Below are 17,113 nucleotides of genomic sequence, written 5' to 3'. Positions count from 1 at the left end.
AGTCTTTAAATGTTTTAAACCAATTTCTTAAAGGTATATGAATCATTTCAAAATCATTAACATACTTAATATGGTGTTGAAAATCTTAAAAATGAGTGCAACTAAAACTATTGATAAACTATTGATAATGATGATGATATGATAATTTAATTGTTTGTTAATGGTAAATTCACTATAAACTTACATTAATACACCATCTATTTGCCATTTATAAATTATGTAGTTAGTTAAACATTAATAAATTATGTATTTACCATTTATAAATGATGGTTATTGTAAAGTACTACAAGGATGTTGAGTTAATTACGTTAAAACACAAAGCGATTTCAGTGTAGATGGGAAAAACAGGAGGTTGGGTATCCCAGGTGGTAAATTACAATCACAGTACTTTTCATGTTATTACATTTAGAAGTGTAATGCTTTGATTTCCTGTTTGTCTTTTAGATGTGGAAGGTGTGGTCCAGTTGTTGGAGGGGCTCAGCGGCAGTCTGCTGGCCAGTCTTAAGGAGGTCCTGGTAGAGAGAAGCCAGCTCACCCTGGGCAAGGAGCTTGGTAAAGGTCAGTTCATGAGCCCTCATCAGAAATAAGTCTTTTTTAATTTTTTTTATTTGAAGCACATTTAGAAAAAAAAACATAGAAGTCAACAAGGTTACGAAGGAAAAACAGGAAAAACAAATGTGAGAAGAGCAAGTTGAGGAACCAGGCCCGCAACAACTCACGCACGTCCATCTACAGCAGACCTGGGCATTTGGCGGCCCGCGGGCCACATCCGGCCCATTGGTTGTCTCTGTCCGACCCACGTGAGGTTACCCAGAATTTAGAAATCAATACCACCACAGTGCTTTTATTTTGAAGGCGGTTTACGTATATCTGCCTGCATGCATACCCACCTGCAAAGAAACACGTTCCACAAAATCCACTGAGTTACCTCTGTACCTTGTCAAAAACATGTATTGCTTTTTGCATAAAGTTAATAAAAAAGAAGCCTTTTTGATACTTTATATCAACTTTATATGAATTATGTGAAAAGACAAACATAAAAAGGCATACATATCTTGAATGTATAAATCAGCCATTTCCATATTTAAACTATTAACTTAATTAATAATTAAAGTAAAGTTAAATTATTGACCTTTATCCCAATCTTTTATAATTGCTCATTTTTGCCAACCATCTGATTGTGGCTTTCTTTCTTTTTTTTCTTTCATAAACTTGGACAATAAATGATGTTTTAGGAACATAATGAACGGTTCCAATTTAATATATTTTTCTTTTTTGAAAATAAAAAAAATCCCCAGAAGCACAATGGTGTTTAACAACATATTTTGTTCTTCTTGCAAACCCCAAATGATATTGATTGGTGATAATATATATATATATATATATATATATATATATATATATATTATATAAATAATGTTGGACAGTACCAAAACAGATGTAAAGCGTCTTCCTCTTCTCAGTTATTCTCCAAATTTTTAACATTTTCTTTGTTGGTAGAATTTTGTAGAAAACTTTAATTTGAAAAGCCCATAAATGGGTTGAATAGGATGATTTGTACAAATTCTTAAATATATTCAACCAAGGAAGCAGCGTAACAAATATATTTTTCCTGTAATCTTCAAAAATAAGTCTTTGCCTCGAAACCATGGACACTAAAAGAAGTGGACAGAGTCAATGTGATGACACCCATGGGTTTGTGGACTACTGTTTTGAAGTGGGAGTTTGGCATGTTGGCCGCCATCTTGTTTGGAGTCAGAAGTTAACATATTTGAATGAGAGGGTGGACCTGAGGAAGAGCTCTGACCAAGAGCTAATGCTAGTGGTAGCAAGCTAGCTTGGTTAGCAAGGTGTATTCATAGGGCTGGGCTATATTGACTAAAAGTCATAACCCGATATATTTAGGCTGAATATCGATATACGATATATATCCTGACATCTTTTTTGCATAATGAGAGCAAATGTTCAGTCAAAGCACAATATGACATGTCACAAGTAGTTTTATTGAAACCGTTTATTTTAGTGAACATAAATACTGTATAACAACAGGAGAACTTAGAAATATTTTAAACAAAAATGGCCTATGAAATAAAATAGGAAATAAATATACACCGAAAAAAAATGTTTGTAGAAATTTCAGTAAAACACCATCACATTGCATTAGAAATAGGGTGTAAAAATGAAAAATGTAATATCACCATAGTAGACGCTTGTAATTACCGTAAATCAAGTAATATTGCAAAACTTTTAAACTGTAGAAAACACAGTTTTTTCATGTATAATTAATGGAGAAATACCATCATGTCACAAGGACACAATTATACTAAAAATAAAGGGACTACTCAGTCTAAATTACAGTTTTTGCTGATTTTAACATTTAAATTTACATTAGAAAACCCATTGTATTTTTTACGGTGAAGTTCTGTCAACCACAGCTGCCGGTATTTTACCGTAAATTTAACAGATTTTTTTACAGTGTATTTATATGAGAAAAGAATAACGAACATTACAAAATTACTAAATATGACAAACCCTAGTAAGGGCAGCATTTATATATAAAGAAAGAAAAAAATAGTAATTATATCGATATATGCAATATGGTCAAATTCCAAATCACATTTAAAAATACATCAATATATCTTTTATATGAATATATTGCCCAGCCCTAATTCATAAATCATGTTAACTTTGATATTAGCTCGGTTGCCGACTCCTTGCAGTGTCTTTTAGTATAAGACATTTTTAGATGACCGGAATGTTAGAGTTAGCTCTGATGAATTGAAATCATACTGTGACAGGGTCAAACCATCCAGAAACAAAGTAATGACTATATAAATGTCAGTCACAAGGTAGCAATGCTCTGAAGCATATCCTGCTTTATAATATTTTTTGCTCTAGAATTTTAAGGTTTCATGCTCAAATGCATGTAGTTGTACTGAGGGCTACTTCAAGTGAGGGTGCGGGCCGTATGCGGCTCCCAGGCCTCCAGTTGCCAATCCCTGACATAGACTGTATATAAATAATGGATGTAATGTGACGTCAGCCATTGGTTTGTGGCCCGCTACGGGGAGCAGACCGTATCTGGACTGTGGAGGAGGAGAGGGATCTGATCACTGACTACAGCCTCTCCACACCTCAACCTGACTGAGAGAAGCTGCTGCTATTTCATGTTAGCATTAACTGGAGCATTAACTGGGATGTTAGTTTTGGCTAGCAAAAAACAAAAACAAAATGTCAGTTACTGACCTCAGAAAACTGAGCAGCGACTCCTTGGAGTGTCTGTTAGTCCAACCAAACGCTGAACAAGACATTTAATGAACAAAACGTTCAAATAAACTGTCATTAAGTGAAAATACAGTGAAAGGGTCAAAGTTATGAGACCAAATCTGTCCTCTTTTCTATATATATATAACGTTATATATAACTTTATTGACACGCTGCCGTGGATACGCATTGCACTGCTTCTCTCCTGATGAGAGCTCGCCTTGTTATTGACCCGTCAATCAAAGGTAGCCACGCCCCAAATCATACGATTCTTTATCTTCTATTTTCTTCTAAATGGGGCCATTATTAGAACTATTGACATCAAATTATCTTGAAGAAGATTTTTCACTAGTGATTGAGACCATAGTGTTGTTCTGAAAAAAAAAATCTGAGGTAATAAATCAAGTGAGAAGTTTTTAAATTTTGCACTGAAATGAATGGACAGATTTTTTGTGGCAGCCAAAGTTAGCGCCCCCTGCTGGAATTTTCGCTAGAATGCAGCTTAAGGCACTTCCTGGTTTACCTCCCTGCTCAGACCTGGAGGTTGCCGCCTGGTCCTGCAGATTATGCTTCCTTTTAAAAGAAGTGACTACCATCTTTTTCAAGCTGTGACACTGAAGCCTAATCTTTAAACCATACCTCAACCGTACTTGATTTGTCATAATCATGATCTTAATATTATTACAATAATGAGTGTACAGTGTACCTTATACACGGTTATTGTTTCATAATTTCATCAGTAAGACTCTCATCAATTGAAAGCCACATACTCCACATTATTTGAAATGTATATCCGAAGAGTTAGTTCCAAAATCAGATATCCACTATTTTCAAATAATTCACCTGAGAGTAAAAGTGAGTGATTATATTCAGATCTTCTTTTCTGTTCTGCAGGAGAGTTTGGCTCAGTTTATGAAGGGCTCTTTACGCCAGACGACGGTGTGGACATCAAGGTGGCTGTAAAGACCATGAGAGGTATGTACTGAAATCAGTGCCTTTGTCAGAACTCTACTTTGCAACTTCTTTTTTTTCATAATTTTTCTCTGTCCCACACATCTAGTTGGAATCCACAGCCAGGAAGACTTACATGAGTTTTTGAGAGAGGCAGAGATCATGAAGAACTTTGACCATGAAAATGTGGTCAAACTGCTTGGTAAGATACTGCCTAAATCACTGCTACAATGCAGTAATGACATGTCCCATGTCCCTTAGGAAATGTATAGGACACAACCACTCTCTTTTTCTGTCTGCAGTATCCAAGAATCCACTGCATGCTGGTCAGTTGTTTAGTTTTGTTGCATTGAAAGGCAGGTTCATTCTAGTGGCTTTTTAAAAAGTTGCAGGCAACGAACACTTAGTTGGGTCAAGCTAGTCAGACACTGTATTATTTGAGACCATTTCTGACCCAATTTCTGTGTTACAGGAATTTCAACTTTGTTGTTTATTGTCTACAGTAGGGAGAGAGGATTATTAATGCCCTGACTGGAATGTTTGGGTTGTTTGGATAAATTTCGTACATTTGAGAAATTTGGCAGTTGTCAGGCTCTCCTGACCAATGAACTAATCTGTAGGAGTCATAAATGCTGAGAATTCTGGGAAAGATTCAAAATGGAGGGGAGATCTCTGGTTGTTCTTATCAGAGAGCCCAGATGGAGGTAAATGCTGCTGCATTTAATCCAGATCAGGTTTTCACACAATTCACAAATGAACCTAAGATTCACCTGTGGTCCAACATTAGGTTTGAGGAACCTACAGTAAATCTGAAACACTTTGTGCCTGGGTTTAGAGGAAATGCAAAGGTTGCTTATTGTACCCACAGACTCAATTTAGCTTTCTCATCTGCAGCAACAGCAGCCTTGTGAAAATGTATATTTTGTCGTGCAGGGGTTACTTTACAGAGAGAACAGGACTCTTCTCTGCCTGTCCCTCTGGTCATCCTGCCTTACATGAAACATGGAGACCTGCGTCGCTTCCTAATTGCTACACGATATGGTGATATTCCGATGGTAAGATACACTCAATGAATGCTTGTACATAAATAGGACTCATTGGAACATCAGCACATAATGAAACACTTTAAATCCTGGAACTCATAGAAGATTGTTTTGAGAGTGGTTCACTCGGTAGCTTTGGCCACCCTTTCTATTGGTTATAATAACCAAAGTAACTGCTAAAATAACATACCAAAAGGCAAGAAACACAAATGGTCAGACAATCAGACAGTTTGCAGAAAGATATTTTACTCTATGAGCTATTAATTCATAGCACACACCAATGGTGAAGCTCTTACTGGAATCCTCACTGGGAGCTAGACGTGAGCGAGACATTAGCGCGTCAATACGTTCGGACACGCGGTTAATGCGCGACCGGCTAATGCGACCGGTTAATGTGCGACCGGCTAATGCGCGACCAGCTAATGCGACTGGCTAATGTGTGACCGACTTTCTTGGATGTTTTTGTTCCGGGGTCATACGCCAGCGCGGGGGTGGAGCATGGGAGCATGCGCACATGCGTCATCTTGTTATACATGCCGGAAAAAATCCTATTCCAATCACATTATCTGGGTGTCCTAATCAGAGTTGGAGAACTCGGACATCAGTCGGACTAACACGTTTACATGCACTTCAGTCGTTGAGTTATAGTCAGAATAAGGCAATAATTCGTTTTTTTCAAGTGTCATGTAAACCTACTGACTGATATTAAATGCAGCTTGCAGATTTGTTGTTATTACAGTGTTGCCTGTTGCTTATTGTTAGCCTATCAATTCAATCAAATGTATAGCACCATAGGCAATCAAACCAATACGAGTAGTTGGAAATTAATTAATTTTCGCTGTCAGATTACGTACAAGGGAAACAAATTGTGACTTTTTTTTTCTGACCGATAGCTGATCCTTATTACATACAAACGCAATCCCCACTGGCTCCACTGTTTTCTGTTGCGCTAAGTGAAGCATAATCTGCATAGACAACAGACAAATCACACAAATATCCCGCTGTATATGTGTTTGAACTCATTTACCGCATATATATTGATTAATCAAGGCTCCCGGTCTGTCTGTGAGCTTCCCCTCACTAACTACGGGGGCAGCCGGTTTCTGTCTGTCAGCAGCAGCCTAGACCTGCTTTCATCAGGCTGACTGACAGCAGAAATGTACTGATTTACTGAATAGTTTTTTATGTGGACTTTATGGGAAGAAATCCACCATGTTTTTATGCATGTATTGATTGATTGGTTGTATATCCCCGCCCACTGTAGCGAGTAAAAGGAACCTGCTTGAATCAGGACACATAAACAGAATGGGGGTCTGGATGAATGAACGTAGATAATAGTAGTAGATAAACACTTCACTAAATGCAACAAAAAATAGACTAGACATATAAAAAAATGTGGGGGTTTCAGTGAGACGTGTGTCTTACACCCTCAGTGTGGATTGACACATTTATTAGAATGGAATCCTATTTGATCCGTGAGACACGAGAGTGACGAATGTCAAAAACAATTCTAAAAACGTTAAGTGGTGATTGGACCTAAGGGTCGGTTCACACCTCAAGATCCGTTTTAGTAATTGAACCAATGCCATGATAATATTGTTAGCAGCCAGAGCTGCTGAGTCTCCGGGCTAACTAGGCTTCCAGGCTTCTTTTCAAGAAGTCACCTCTCATCAGACATCTTTTTACAGAAGACAGCTGAGATAACAGGCTACTAGGTAACCCAAAACACGAAAAGAAAGTGTTAACTCAGCCCTAAAATTACACATAAAATGAAGTTCCCTTTGTTTGGCTCTAATTAAGAGATTAAAATTAAGATAGTCCCTTATTAGTCTCACAACAGAGAAATTCAACCTCTGCATTTAATTCATCTTTTTACACACAGTCAAAAAGCTTATAAGACATAAACATAAAAAATGTATTAACCCCCTGGGCCCACTCTAATTTAATACCCTTTCAGACCCTACAGGCTGAAAATGTCCACTTCCAATAAAACGCTATAAAAACTTTACAGATTCATATTTTTTTCTACTTTTTTCTGCATAAACCTCTTAAACAACTTCCACCCTGCTCAAAAACATTCAAAGACTTTGAGGATTTTAACCCTTTAAATGGCAGTTTGATTACATCATGTCACTGATGTTTTTTATGCAAAAAACACAAAAATGTAGTTATTTTCCATATAATAAATCATTTTTGGCTGGGGCATTAGTTTTTATTACAGCCTTGGATATGTCAAGATTGAGAACAAAATTGGTTATGATGCATTTTTAGTATTTCTGTAGTGTCAGATTTAAAACTTATTCCCCTTTCAGAACCTTCGGGCTGAAAATGCCCACTTTCAAAAAAAAAGAAGACGATAAAAACTTTACAGATTACAGTTTTTTTCTGCATAAACCTTTTAAACAACTTCCGCCCTGCTTAAAACTACCAAATGTTTAAACATTTTTTGGCATTTTAACCCTTTAAATGCCCGTTTGATTGCACAATGTCACTGATGTTTTTTATGAACCCCCCCCCCCCACACACACACACACAAAAATGTAGTTATTTTCCATATAATAAATATTTTTTGTCTGAGGCATTGGTTTTTATAACAGCCTTGGATATGTCAAAAATGAAGAACAAAATTGATTTTGATGCATTTTTAGTTTTTGTATAGTTAATTTTTAAATCTGACACTACACAAAAAACTATAAATGCATCCAAATCAATTTTGTTGCTAATCATTGACATGTCCAAGGCTGTGATAAAAAATAAATGCTCCAACCAAAAATTATTTATTATATGGAAAATAACTCAATTTGTTGTGTTTTTTCTTTGAAAAACAGTGACAATGTGAAATCAAACTGGCATTTAAAGGGTTAAAATCCTCAAAGTCTTTGAATGTTTGGTGGTTTTGAGCAGGGCATAAGTTGTTTAAGAGGTTTATGCAGAAAAAAGTAGAAAAAAACTATAATCTGTTTTTATAGCATTTTTGGTGGAAATTTTCAGCCCGAAGGGTCTGAAAGGGTCAAAATTTGTACACAGTGTATTATAGACCCATTAGAAAAATTGAAATTTGAATTTCCAAAAAAATTTAAAAAAAATGTAATGTAATGTGCAGTATCACAGACAAAATTATTGCCAAAACAAAAGTTAAAAATGACTGAAATGTCTGAAAATGTCCACAGTGGGCCCAGAGGGTTAACTTAGTGAAACAGACAAAAACGTATGTATTTATTTTTGAACAGTGATTTCTCATCACACAGACCCTAACCACAACATGATTACATCTGCATATCTGTGTTATCAAATTGTTTTGAAATATAACACAGAATACACTCTCCTCTACCCCCTCTTCCAGTTTGTGCCCTATCAGAGTCTCCTGCGCTTCATCATTGACATTGCAGCAGGGATGGACTATCTGAGCTCCCGGGGGTTCCTGCATAGAGACCTGGCTGCACGCAACTGCATGTGAGTCCATCAGAGGGAGACACTGAGAGTGGTTAAAACTTCCAATGAAGGACTCCTTGTTCATATATGACTGTGTCTCTGTCCTCAGCTATTGGTATTCAACCATGGCTTGTGTCTGGGGAGGAAGCTGCTTCCAATTTTAATAAGCACACTGAGGGCCTGACAGGAGACGGTGTGTGTGGGGACAAAATATAAAAAAACAGTGTGTCAGAACTATGGTGGCCCTGAGCATGTACGGAACACATTAGAACACATTAACCAAGTTAACAACACACAAAAACATCAATTTGATGGCACACTTAAACAACGTACCAAAACATTAACTTGGTGGCACACACGATATTAACTTAACTACACATACTGTATGTTCAGCATTAAGGAAAAGTGCTGCAAGAAGCTCACAACAAAAGGGAAACTGCTCGGGGGACAGTCAGTGGGTTTACATGCACAGTTTAATCGAGCTATGCTTAAAAATCGATATTGGCGTCTAATAGGACTTCTGTCCTTGTCCCAGTTTACATGCAACTGAGAAAATCTAGTAACTGACAGGAACTAGTCCTCCTCCTCAACATTGGGTGGCGATATGCGTCGTTTCAGCGGGTCAATATGGCGCCCTTTCTGTTGACCTCATTTCGAAATTTTGTGCCGTCGCTACTGACCGGCGACCAGATAATGTGCGACCGGCTAATGTGAGACCGGCTAATGCGACTGGCTAATGCACAACCGGCTAATGTGACCTGCTAATGTGCATCCGGCTAATGTGACCAGCTAATGTGTGACCGGCTAATGTGACCGGCATCCGGAGCATGCACACATGCGTTGTCTTGTCATACATGCTGGTGAAAATCCTATTCCAATCACATTATCTGGGTGTCCTAATCAAAATTAGAGAACTCGGACATCAGTCGGACTAACACGTTTACATGCACTTCAGCTGTCCAGTTATAGTCAGATCAAGGCAATAATTCGTTTTTGAATGCAGCTTGCAGATTTGCTGTTAAATATAAATAAAAATTGTGATTTTTTTTTTGTGACCTATAGCTGATCCTTATTAGATACAATCACTAACAGTTAACTGACAAGCAGGCAACTAAATCACAGTTGTTACACTGTAAAAAATGTCTGTAGATTTTACGGTGAAAAACTGCTAAACCATGACAGTAAAAGACCGTAAAATGAAAACAGTATTTTTTTACAGTTTATATAAGTATTTTCTTGTCAATTATATGGCAGAACAGCGTTTCTTTTGATGGAAAACGTTTCATTTTCTACGGTAAAATATGGAATAAAATGGCAATCTTAAACGTGAAATTAACAGTGCTAATATAATTTCACCATAATATTACAAAAAGTTGCACTGTATTTATTACTGTAAAGTTCTGGCAATCACAGCTGCTTTTTTTTTACCGTAAAAGAAAAACTTTTTACTCGACTTTTTACAGTCGACTGTAGATCTGCTGTTGCTTATTACGGTAGTATAACTGTCAATTCAAATAATCTGACAAAATACACACAATTATTATTAGTCAGGCTAATGCTATTCTAGATCGCTCTAACATTGATGGCACTTTCAGAACCTGTAATTTACAATTAACTGCACGGCGTCTGTCAGGCAGCAACACACAGCTGACAACCTTGCAGCTAAACTAGCAGTGGGAACTTGGGGACGTGTATGAATGTGCAGGCAACAACGGGCTGTGCAACCAGTAAAAGTCAGAAGCTGTGCACGGAACAAGGAAAGTAACGGTGTGTCCAAGTCGACACAGCAAAAACCCATCTTCACCAACTTAACAACACATGCACAGGATTTAGAAAATAATAACCAACCTAACAACACACAAAAACATAAATTTGATTGCTCACTAAAACATTGACTTGATGACAGACAACATTCAAGTTCTTTTATTTTGACATTATGTTTCCATGAGCTCTCTGGGCCAACGTACGGGATTCTTATTTTGTCTTTTGATCTGACTTCAGAGTGCATAGCCTTACCTATGCTAATGATGCACGCTTTTTAAAACAGTTTTTTTTTAATCCACAGGCTGGGTGATGACCTTAGGGTGTGTGTGGCTGACTTCGGCATGTCCAAGAAAATCTACAGCAGCAACTATTATCGTCAAAAAGTAGCTATCCGTGTGCCAATCAAGTGGATGGCCATAGAGAGCCTCTCTGAGTCTGTCTACACCACCAAAAGTGATGTGGTGAGTTTTGTGATGAAACATAACTTTATTTAGATAGTCTCATGGTGAACAGCTTTGAAAGTAGAGATTAGGCTGATATTTACTGAACATGCATGTAAAACGATGATTTCTTGTCACTGTCCTCTCAGTGGTCGTTTGGGGTGACCATATGGGAGATTGTGTCACGGGGGAGGACTCCCTATCCTGGAGTTCACAACTACGAGCTGCTGGACCTGCTGCTGTCCGGACACAGGCTCAAACCACCTGAGGACTGTGACCAAAAACTGTGAGTTCCTGGGCTTATTTGGGGACATTTCATATTTTCTTTTTTGATGAGAGTTGATCATGAGTTTTTGAAATATTGATATTGATATAAAATATAATTGATAGAAGGAATTAGGTGCATATCCCTAGAAAACATACAGTAGGGCCTAGTATAGGCTACAGCAGACCTTAGGCTCAAGGAAAGGTTTTTATAGGGACTATTTCTTTGACAGAAAGTACCGTAGCTCCAATACCAACAATAAAAGACTGTATAAAAATAAACATGTCACCCTGACACTCCCATTGGTTTTTTGACTTGATTTTGAAGGTATTGAAGCCTCAAATTCGGCTTTTTGGCTGTTGACACCTTGTTTAATGGCTGCAAACAGCACATGTGCAGAATGGATCTGGAGCATCCATGGTCATCAGCTAATACCAGCTAGCTAGCGTGGTTAGCAACCGCCAGTTGTTATTCAAAATAAACAACAGAACATCTTGAACTTGGTGGGGAGTCTTGCCTCAAGCGAAGGAGTTCAAGAACCTCGGGGTCTTGTTCAGCAGTGAGGGTTGAACGGATCATGAGATGGACATGCGGTTTGATGCAGCGTCAGCAGTGATGCGGGCGTTGTACCGGATCGTCGTGATGTCGGAGCTGAGCTGGAAGGCAAAGCTCTCTTTACTGGTCCATCTATGTTCCAACCCTCACCTATGGTCATGAGCTTTGGGTAGTGACCGAAAGAACAAGATCATGGATACAAGCAGCCGAAATGAGTTTCCTCCGTAGGGTGGCTGGGCCCAGCCTTAGAGATAGGGTGAGGAGCTCAGACATCCGGAGGGAGCTCGTTGTAGAGCCGCTGCTCCTTTGCGTCGAAAGGAGCCAGCTGAGGTGGTTTGGGCATCTGGTAAGGATCCTCCCGGGCGCCTCCCGTTAGAGGTGTTCCGGGCACGTCCAACTGGTAGGAGGATGTCCGGGGATGACCCAGAACACGGTGGAGGGGTTACATCTCTCGCCTGGCCTGGGAACGCCTCGGGGTCCCCCAGGATGAGCTGGACATTGTGACTGGGGAGAGGGAGGTCTGGAATGCCCTGCTTAGCCTGCTGCCCCCGCGACCCGGCCCCAGATAAATCGGGAAGTAAGTTAGCATTTTAGTGCCATGGAGTCGAACCTCTCAAACTCAGTGAGGATTTTGAATGGGTTAGTGGTTAGATGGGTGGGTCGGTGGTTCGGACAGTTTTTATGTGTCTTTAGAAAGGCGGTTGCGAACAAGTGGCACAATGAGACCACAGTGGCTGTTAAACGTCATCACGCCGGACACAGATGGCAACTCTCTCACTAGTCTGCTTACAGCTCTAGTCGTGTTTGTCAGTGCTCTTGCAAACTCTTGCAAAGCATTATGTTAGCTTTTTACTTTCGTCGGGTCCAATGCAGAGATCCCATCGGAGAATTCTCAATAGACCCCCTGGAGATGCTAACTTCCGGGTTGACCTAAAAAAATTTTTGATTTCATTGGTTCTCTTTTGCCTGCAGGGGACGAGTTGAATCCACTGGTTGTAAAATGAAGTCAGATTGTACGATTATCAATGACAAAATTATTTCTTGATTTATTACCACATTTTACGTGCATTTGAGGTCTTATACTGCATGATCTTAATAGACGTGTTTAGACTAGGGGGAAAGTGGCCATCTGGAAAGTCTCAGGCCACACTCTCTCAAAAGTCCACTCACTCTCCGTGTCTCCACTACAAGTTAGCCCCCAGAGGGATTTAGAGACTCCGGAGGTGACGTATGGCCGCTTATCATAAACATAGTGATTGTGAATTAACGGCATCGCTAACACACAGTGTCCAGTGCTTGTTGTAAACATCAGAGATCGCTAAGTGAACACCTCCTGCAGCAGCAGCAGCACATACACACTGTACTGCTACAGAGCTAACTGTAGCTAACTACCACTCATGGTCGCTAAGGGGTCTAAAAAGTCGCTTATTAAGTTGCTAAGTTGGCAACACTGCTTCGCCGGCTTTTACAAATGGCGTGTGTTGTTGTTGTGTAGAGTACTGCGTCACATCCTGCTTACCGTTCTATCCAATCAGCAACCAGGCTTTTTTCAGGGGAGGAAAAGGGCCCTGCTCTTCCACAGGGATGTAAAAAGTCCTGACAAAAGCCGGCTCCGGACGGCTCGTATTCAAATTAGGGGCGTTTTGGTGAGTGAGACCCGCCTCATTCTGGGTATTGCCCGGTGGTGGAAACAGCCCTAATGTTGTAAAATGTGGTCCCATTTAGAGTAAAATAGATGACTTGCTGTTCATTTTTGCTAACCAAACCATCAAGCTGCTAACTTAGCTCCACAATCTCCTCCAAATATGGTCACTGCTGGCTCCAAAAAAAACCCAACATGGTTGCAATCAAAAACCAAGATGGTGCAGCCAAAATGCCAGACTCAAGGCTTTAAAACAGTTGCCAACAAAGCAGCAGATGACATTATGATAGCCAGTCAACTTCTTTAATACAGTCTATGGTTTGAAGCTATTGCTATAGGGATTAATCTTTACTCACTCTGCCTTTCTTTATCTCAACCCCAACACAGTTATGAAGTGATGCGTAGCTGCTGGGACAGCGAGCCGACCCGCAGGCCTGACTTCAGGGAACTGGGCGACACACTGAAAGGTCTTCTGTCGGAACTGCCAGAGCTGGAGGCTAGCCAGGAGGCCAGCTACATCAACCAGGGCCTGGAGCTTGCTGCTGCTGGTGCTGCTGCTGCCTCTCGGGACCCTCAGACAGATTCTGGGGGACGATGGGAGAATGAGTACCTGCCTTCTCCTGTGGGTGCTACTGCAGCCAGAGATGAGGAAATAGAGGATGGCTACCTTAAGTTTATTACTGGCTCAGCATTTAAGGGGGACGATAATGCCTAAAAAAGTGATTTATAAATCACAAAATTGAATTCTGTATTAAAGTGGACTTCTAATGAACTGTGTGAGAGAGATGCAGAGATATTGTATGTGTGTTAACTGCTTGGGGGCGTTTTCCAGACAAGCAGGAGACAGCAAGGGTTGTGCCACTCATCTGACTGACCACCATGGCTGCCCCCATGTACTCAATATGGGTCCTATGTTCCCCGGGTCCTATGTTCCCCTCTCTGTATGAGACTGGGGAACATAGGCCCCTTTTTCCCCGTTTTTCCCAAAAAGGGTCCTATGCTCCCCAGTCTGTTACTTTTTCCACCATTACTGCCAAATTCCAAATAGGCCTAACCCTAACCCTAACCCTATTTTAAAAGCCAAAAAATGAACTACAAAGTAAGCAGAAAGTAGCTGCTGTGCAAATTTAAGTTTTGGGCTGCTTGAGCTAAGGTGGGCCATGCAACGGTAGGCCTGCTGGCCAGGCTGAGAATCTACCGTAAAGATTGATAGATTGCGGGGAACATAGGACACTCTTTCAGAAAAACGGGGAACATAGGACTCGGGGAACATACTCGGGGAACAGACCCTGGCAGTTGATATAGTGTTAGTAACAGAAACCAAAGTTCTTTTGCACTTTTTTTGTATATCTGCATTGTAAATATGTTTGTTGAAAATACATGAAAATACTAGAAAATAGCTGATACTAGAAAAGGTACACAAGTTCGTGGAGGCCCATTCCTCTATCTTATGAAATAAATTGAACAAAGAACACCTGCCACAAAGAACACAGCTTCTATGAAAATAATAGAATTTGATGTAGCAAATACAAGTTTGATTACATGTTTATTAAATGACAATGTTTATAAATGTTCTGAGTTCACAGACACCAAATATTTGATTTTGCTCCTCATGTTTGTAAGATACAGTAATTTTGTTATCATACTATATTGAGTGTCTGGGCTTTTTTTTTAGTAGTATTTTTTATTTTTTAATAAAATGAAGTCAATAAAACAACAAACTAACAGTAATCCCATGTGCCCAAAGAATACAATTAGTATAACGAAACTGTCTTACCAGCCAAACAATTTGCCTGAAACTTTTACAGGCAGAAATGTATGGAGTTAGATTTGTGCCAAAATGTTCAAACAAAAACATATTAACCCTCTGGAGTCCATGAAAGCGCCGGAGCGTTACTTCTTAATGGCGTAAAAACGAAGCAGCATGGAGCCCTGCGGTGAGCTCCCATCTAAAGTTCTGGCTTTTCCACAAGTTTCCATGTCCAATTCAGTGCGTCAACTGTCTTTCAGCAATGGGTAAAATTACCAGGACCAAGTGAAACATGATTTTACTGCAGAGATTTTGCAGTTTGCGTTTCAACATTTTTAATGCAATCTTTTGTGTTTCCTGTTTTTTTTGTGTGTGTGAGATTTTGGGCTATTTTTTGTGGGGGGTTTTGTAAATTTTTTGTGTGTTTGTATCTGTTTTTGTAATTTTTTCATTTTCTGTAATTTTTGTGTTTTTTGTGGTTTTTATGTGTGTGTTCTGTGTTTTTTTTGTATTTTTTGGTGTGTTTTGTGTGTTTCTTGTGTGTTTTTATGTGTGTTTCTTGTAAGAAAAAAAATGTTGTGCTTTTGTAATTTTGTGTGCGTTTTTTTTTGTACATGTTTTTTGTATTTATTTTTTTGTGTTTTTTGTCTTTCAAAATGTTGATCCAGTAAGTCAAAATGACAAAATAATAATCAGGTGAGGTTGTGCTGAAAAAGATAATACCAGCATGACATGGTAATCATTATTTAAGTTACATATACAGGCAGAATGAAAAAGAGTAAAAAAAAAAAAAATAGCCCCAAACTCCAAAGGGTTAATCAAAATATCAAATACAAAATTTAAACAAAAAAAATAAACTCAAAGTCAGTGACTCAAAGTCACTTGTGTAATTGCAAAATAAATCTGTCTTTAAGTCTTTGAAATACTGTTTTTTTTTTTGTTTGCTGCTGGTTTCGCATTTTAGATTCTGTTGTGTTTGCGATGCCAGCCTTTTTGCCCGCGGTTCTGGCACAAATTTCACGTGTGGGCGGGTTTCTCTGGGTGCATTCCTATTGGCTAATGCATTTTGACTGACAGCTGAGCTGAGCTGTTACTGCTAAAACGTTAAAAGTTAAAACAGACTTCCCAAAAGAATCGCAAATCTTGTTCAGCTTTTGGTTGGACTAACCGACACTCCAAGGAGTCGCTGGTCAGTTTTCTGAGGTCAGTAACATTCATTTAGTTTTAGTTTTTTGCTAGCCAAAACTAACATCTCAGTTAATGCTCCATTAATGCTAACATGAATCAGTCAGGTTGAGGTGTCGAGCGGAGGAGTACACAAGGGTTAAGAATACTTTTTTTAACCAGACTTGAAGATCTGGTGCCTTCCGTCTAAATATCTGATTATAAATAAGATTAAAGAAGTGTCTTTTAAAATGATTCATAGGTTTTATCCCTGCAGTTTATTTCTATGAAGATACAAAAAGGACATTGATGTTAACTGCTCATTCTGCAAACATTATGAAGTGTCATTTGTTCTGGTCCTGTCCATTTGTATCTGTTTTCTGGCCAGATGTCTGCACATTTATTTCCCGGAATATTTTATCTGGTGTCTCTCTTAAATATATAAATGTAGCCTACTGTTTGGGTTCCTCTCCTATCCTACGAACAACAAAGATCAATTTTTCCATTATCAACCTAATACTTGCAAAATACCATATACACAAATCCAAATTCTCTAATCACAAACTATCTTTTTTAATTTTTGAGAAGGAGCTCAAACAATACATTACAACAATCCAACCTTCAACAAACAGAAGAACCATCAAAAGCACTGAGCTATGCACTCTTTATAACCAACTAATTCATCATTATTTTATATACTGTGACCCCCTGGCATTGTTTTTGTTTTGTATTAATGTTCTGTGTTTCTGCTGTTTGTAATACCTGACTTTCAATAAAGTTAAAAAAAAAAACCCACTTTTTTAACGAAGAACTACAAATCCCATGACCCCTCCTCTCTGCCTG

General features: G+C 38.9%; 1 protein-coding gene across 1 annotated transcript; it reads left to right on the top strand.

Annotated features, from left to right (window-relative positions):
• Window positions 1-393: 393 nt before the first annotated feature.
• On the top strand, window positions 394-14,273 carry si:ch73-40a2.1 (tyrosine-protein kinase receptor TYRO3). Its single transcript, XM_059354607.1, has 8 exons — window positions 394-558; window positions 4,159-4,239; window positions 4,325-4,417; window positions 5,149-5,270; window positions 8,602-8,711; window positions 10,756-10,915; window positions 11,044-11,180; window positions 13,744-14,273. Exons 2-8 carry the CDS (start codon window positions 4,233-4,235, stop codon window positions 14,069-14,071), a joined length of 957 nt encoding a protein of 318 aa, XP_059210590.1. The 5' UTR covers window positions 394-558; window positions 4,159-4,232; the 3' UTR covers window positions 14,072-14,273.
• The last annotated feature ends 2,840 nt before the right edge of the window (window positions 14,274-17,113 follow it).

The sequence above is a fragment of the Centropristis striata genome, chromosome 17 (assembly GCF_030273125.1).
Source record: "Centropristis striata isolate RG_2023a ecotype Rhode Island chromosome 17, C.striata_1.0, whole genome shotgun sequence".
Lineage (NCBI taxonomy): Eukaryota > Metazoa > Chordata > Actinopteri > Perciformes > Serranidae > Centropristis > Centropristis striata.
Note: the sequence above shows the minus strand (reverse complement) of the source record. Positions and strands in the feature narration are given on the sequence as shown.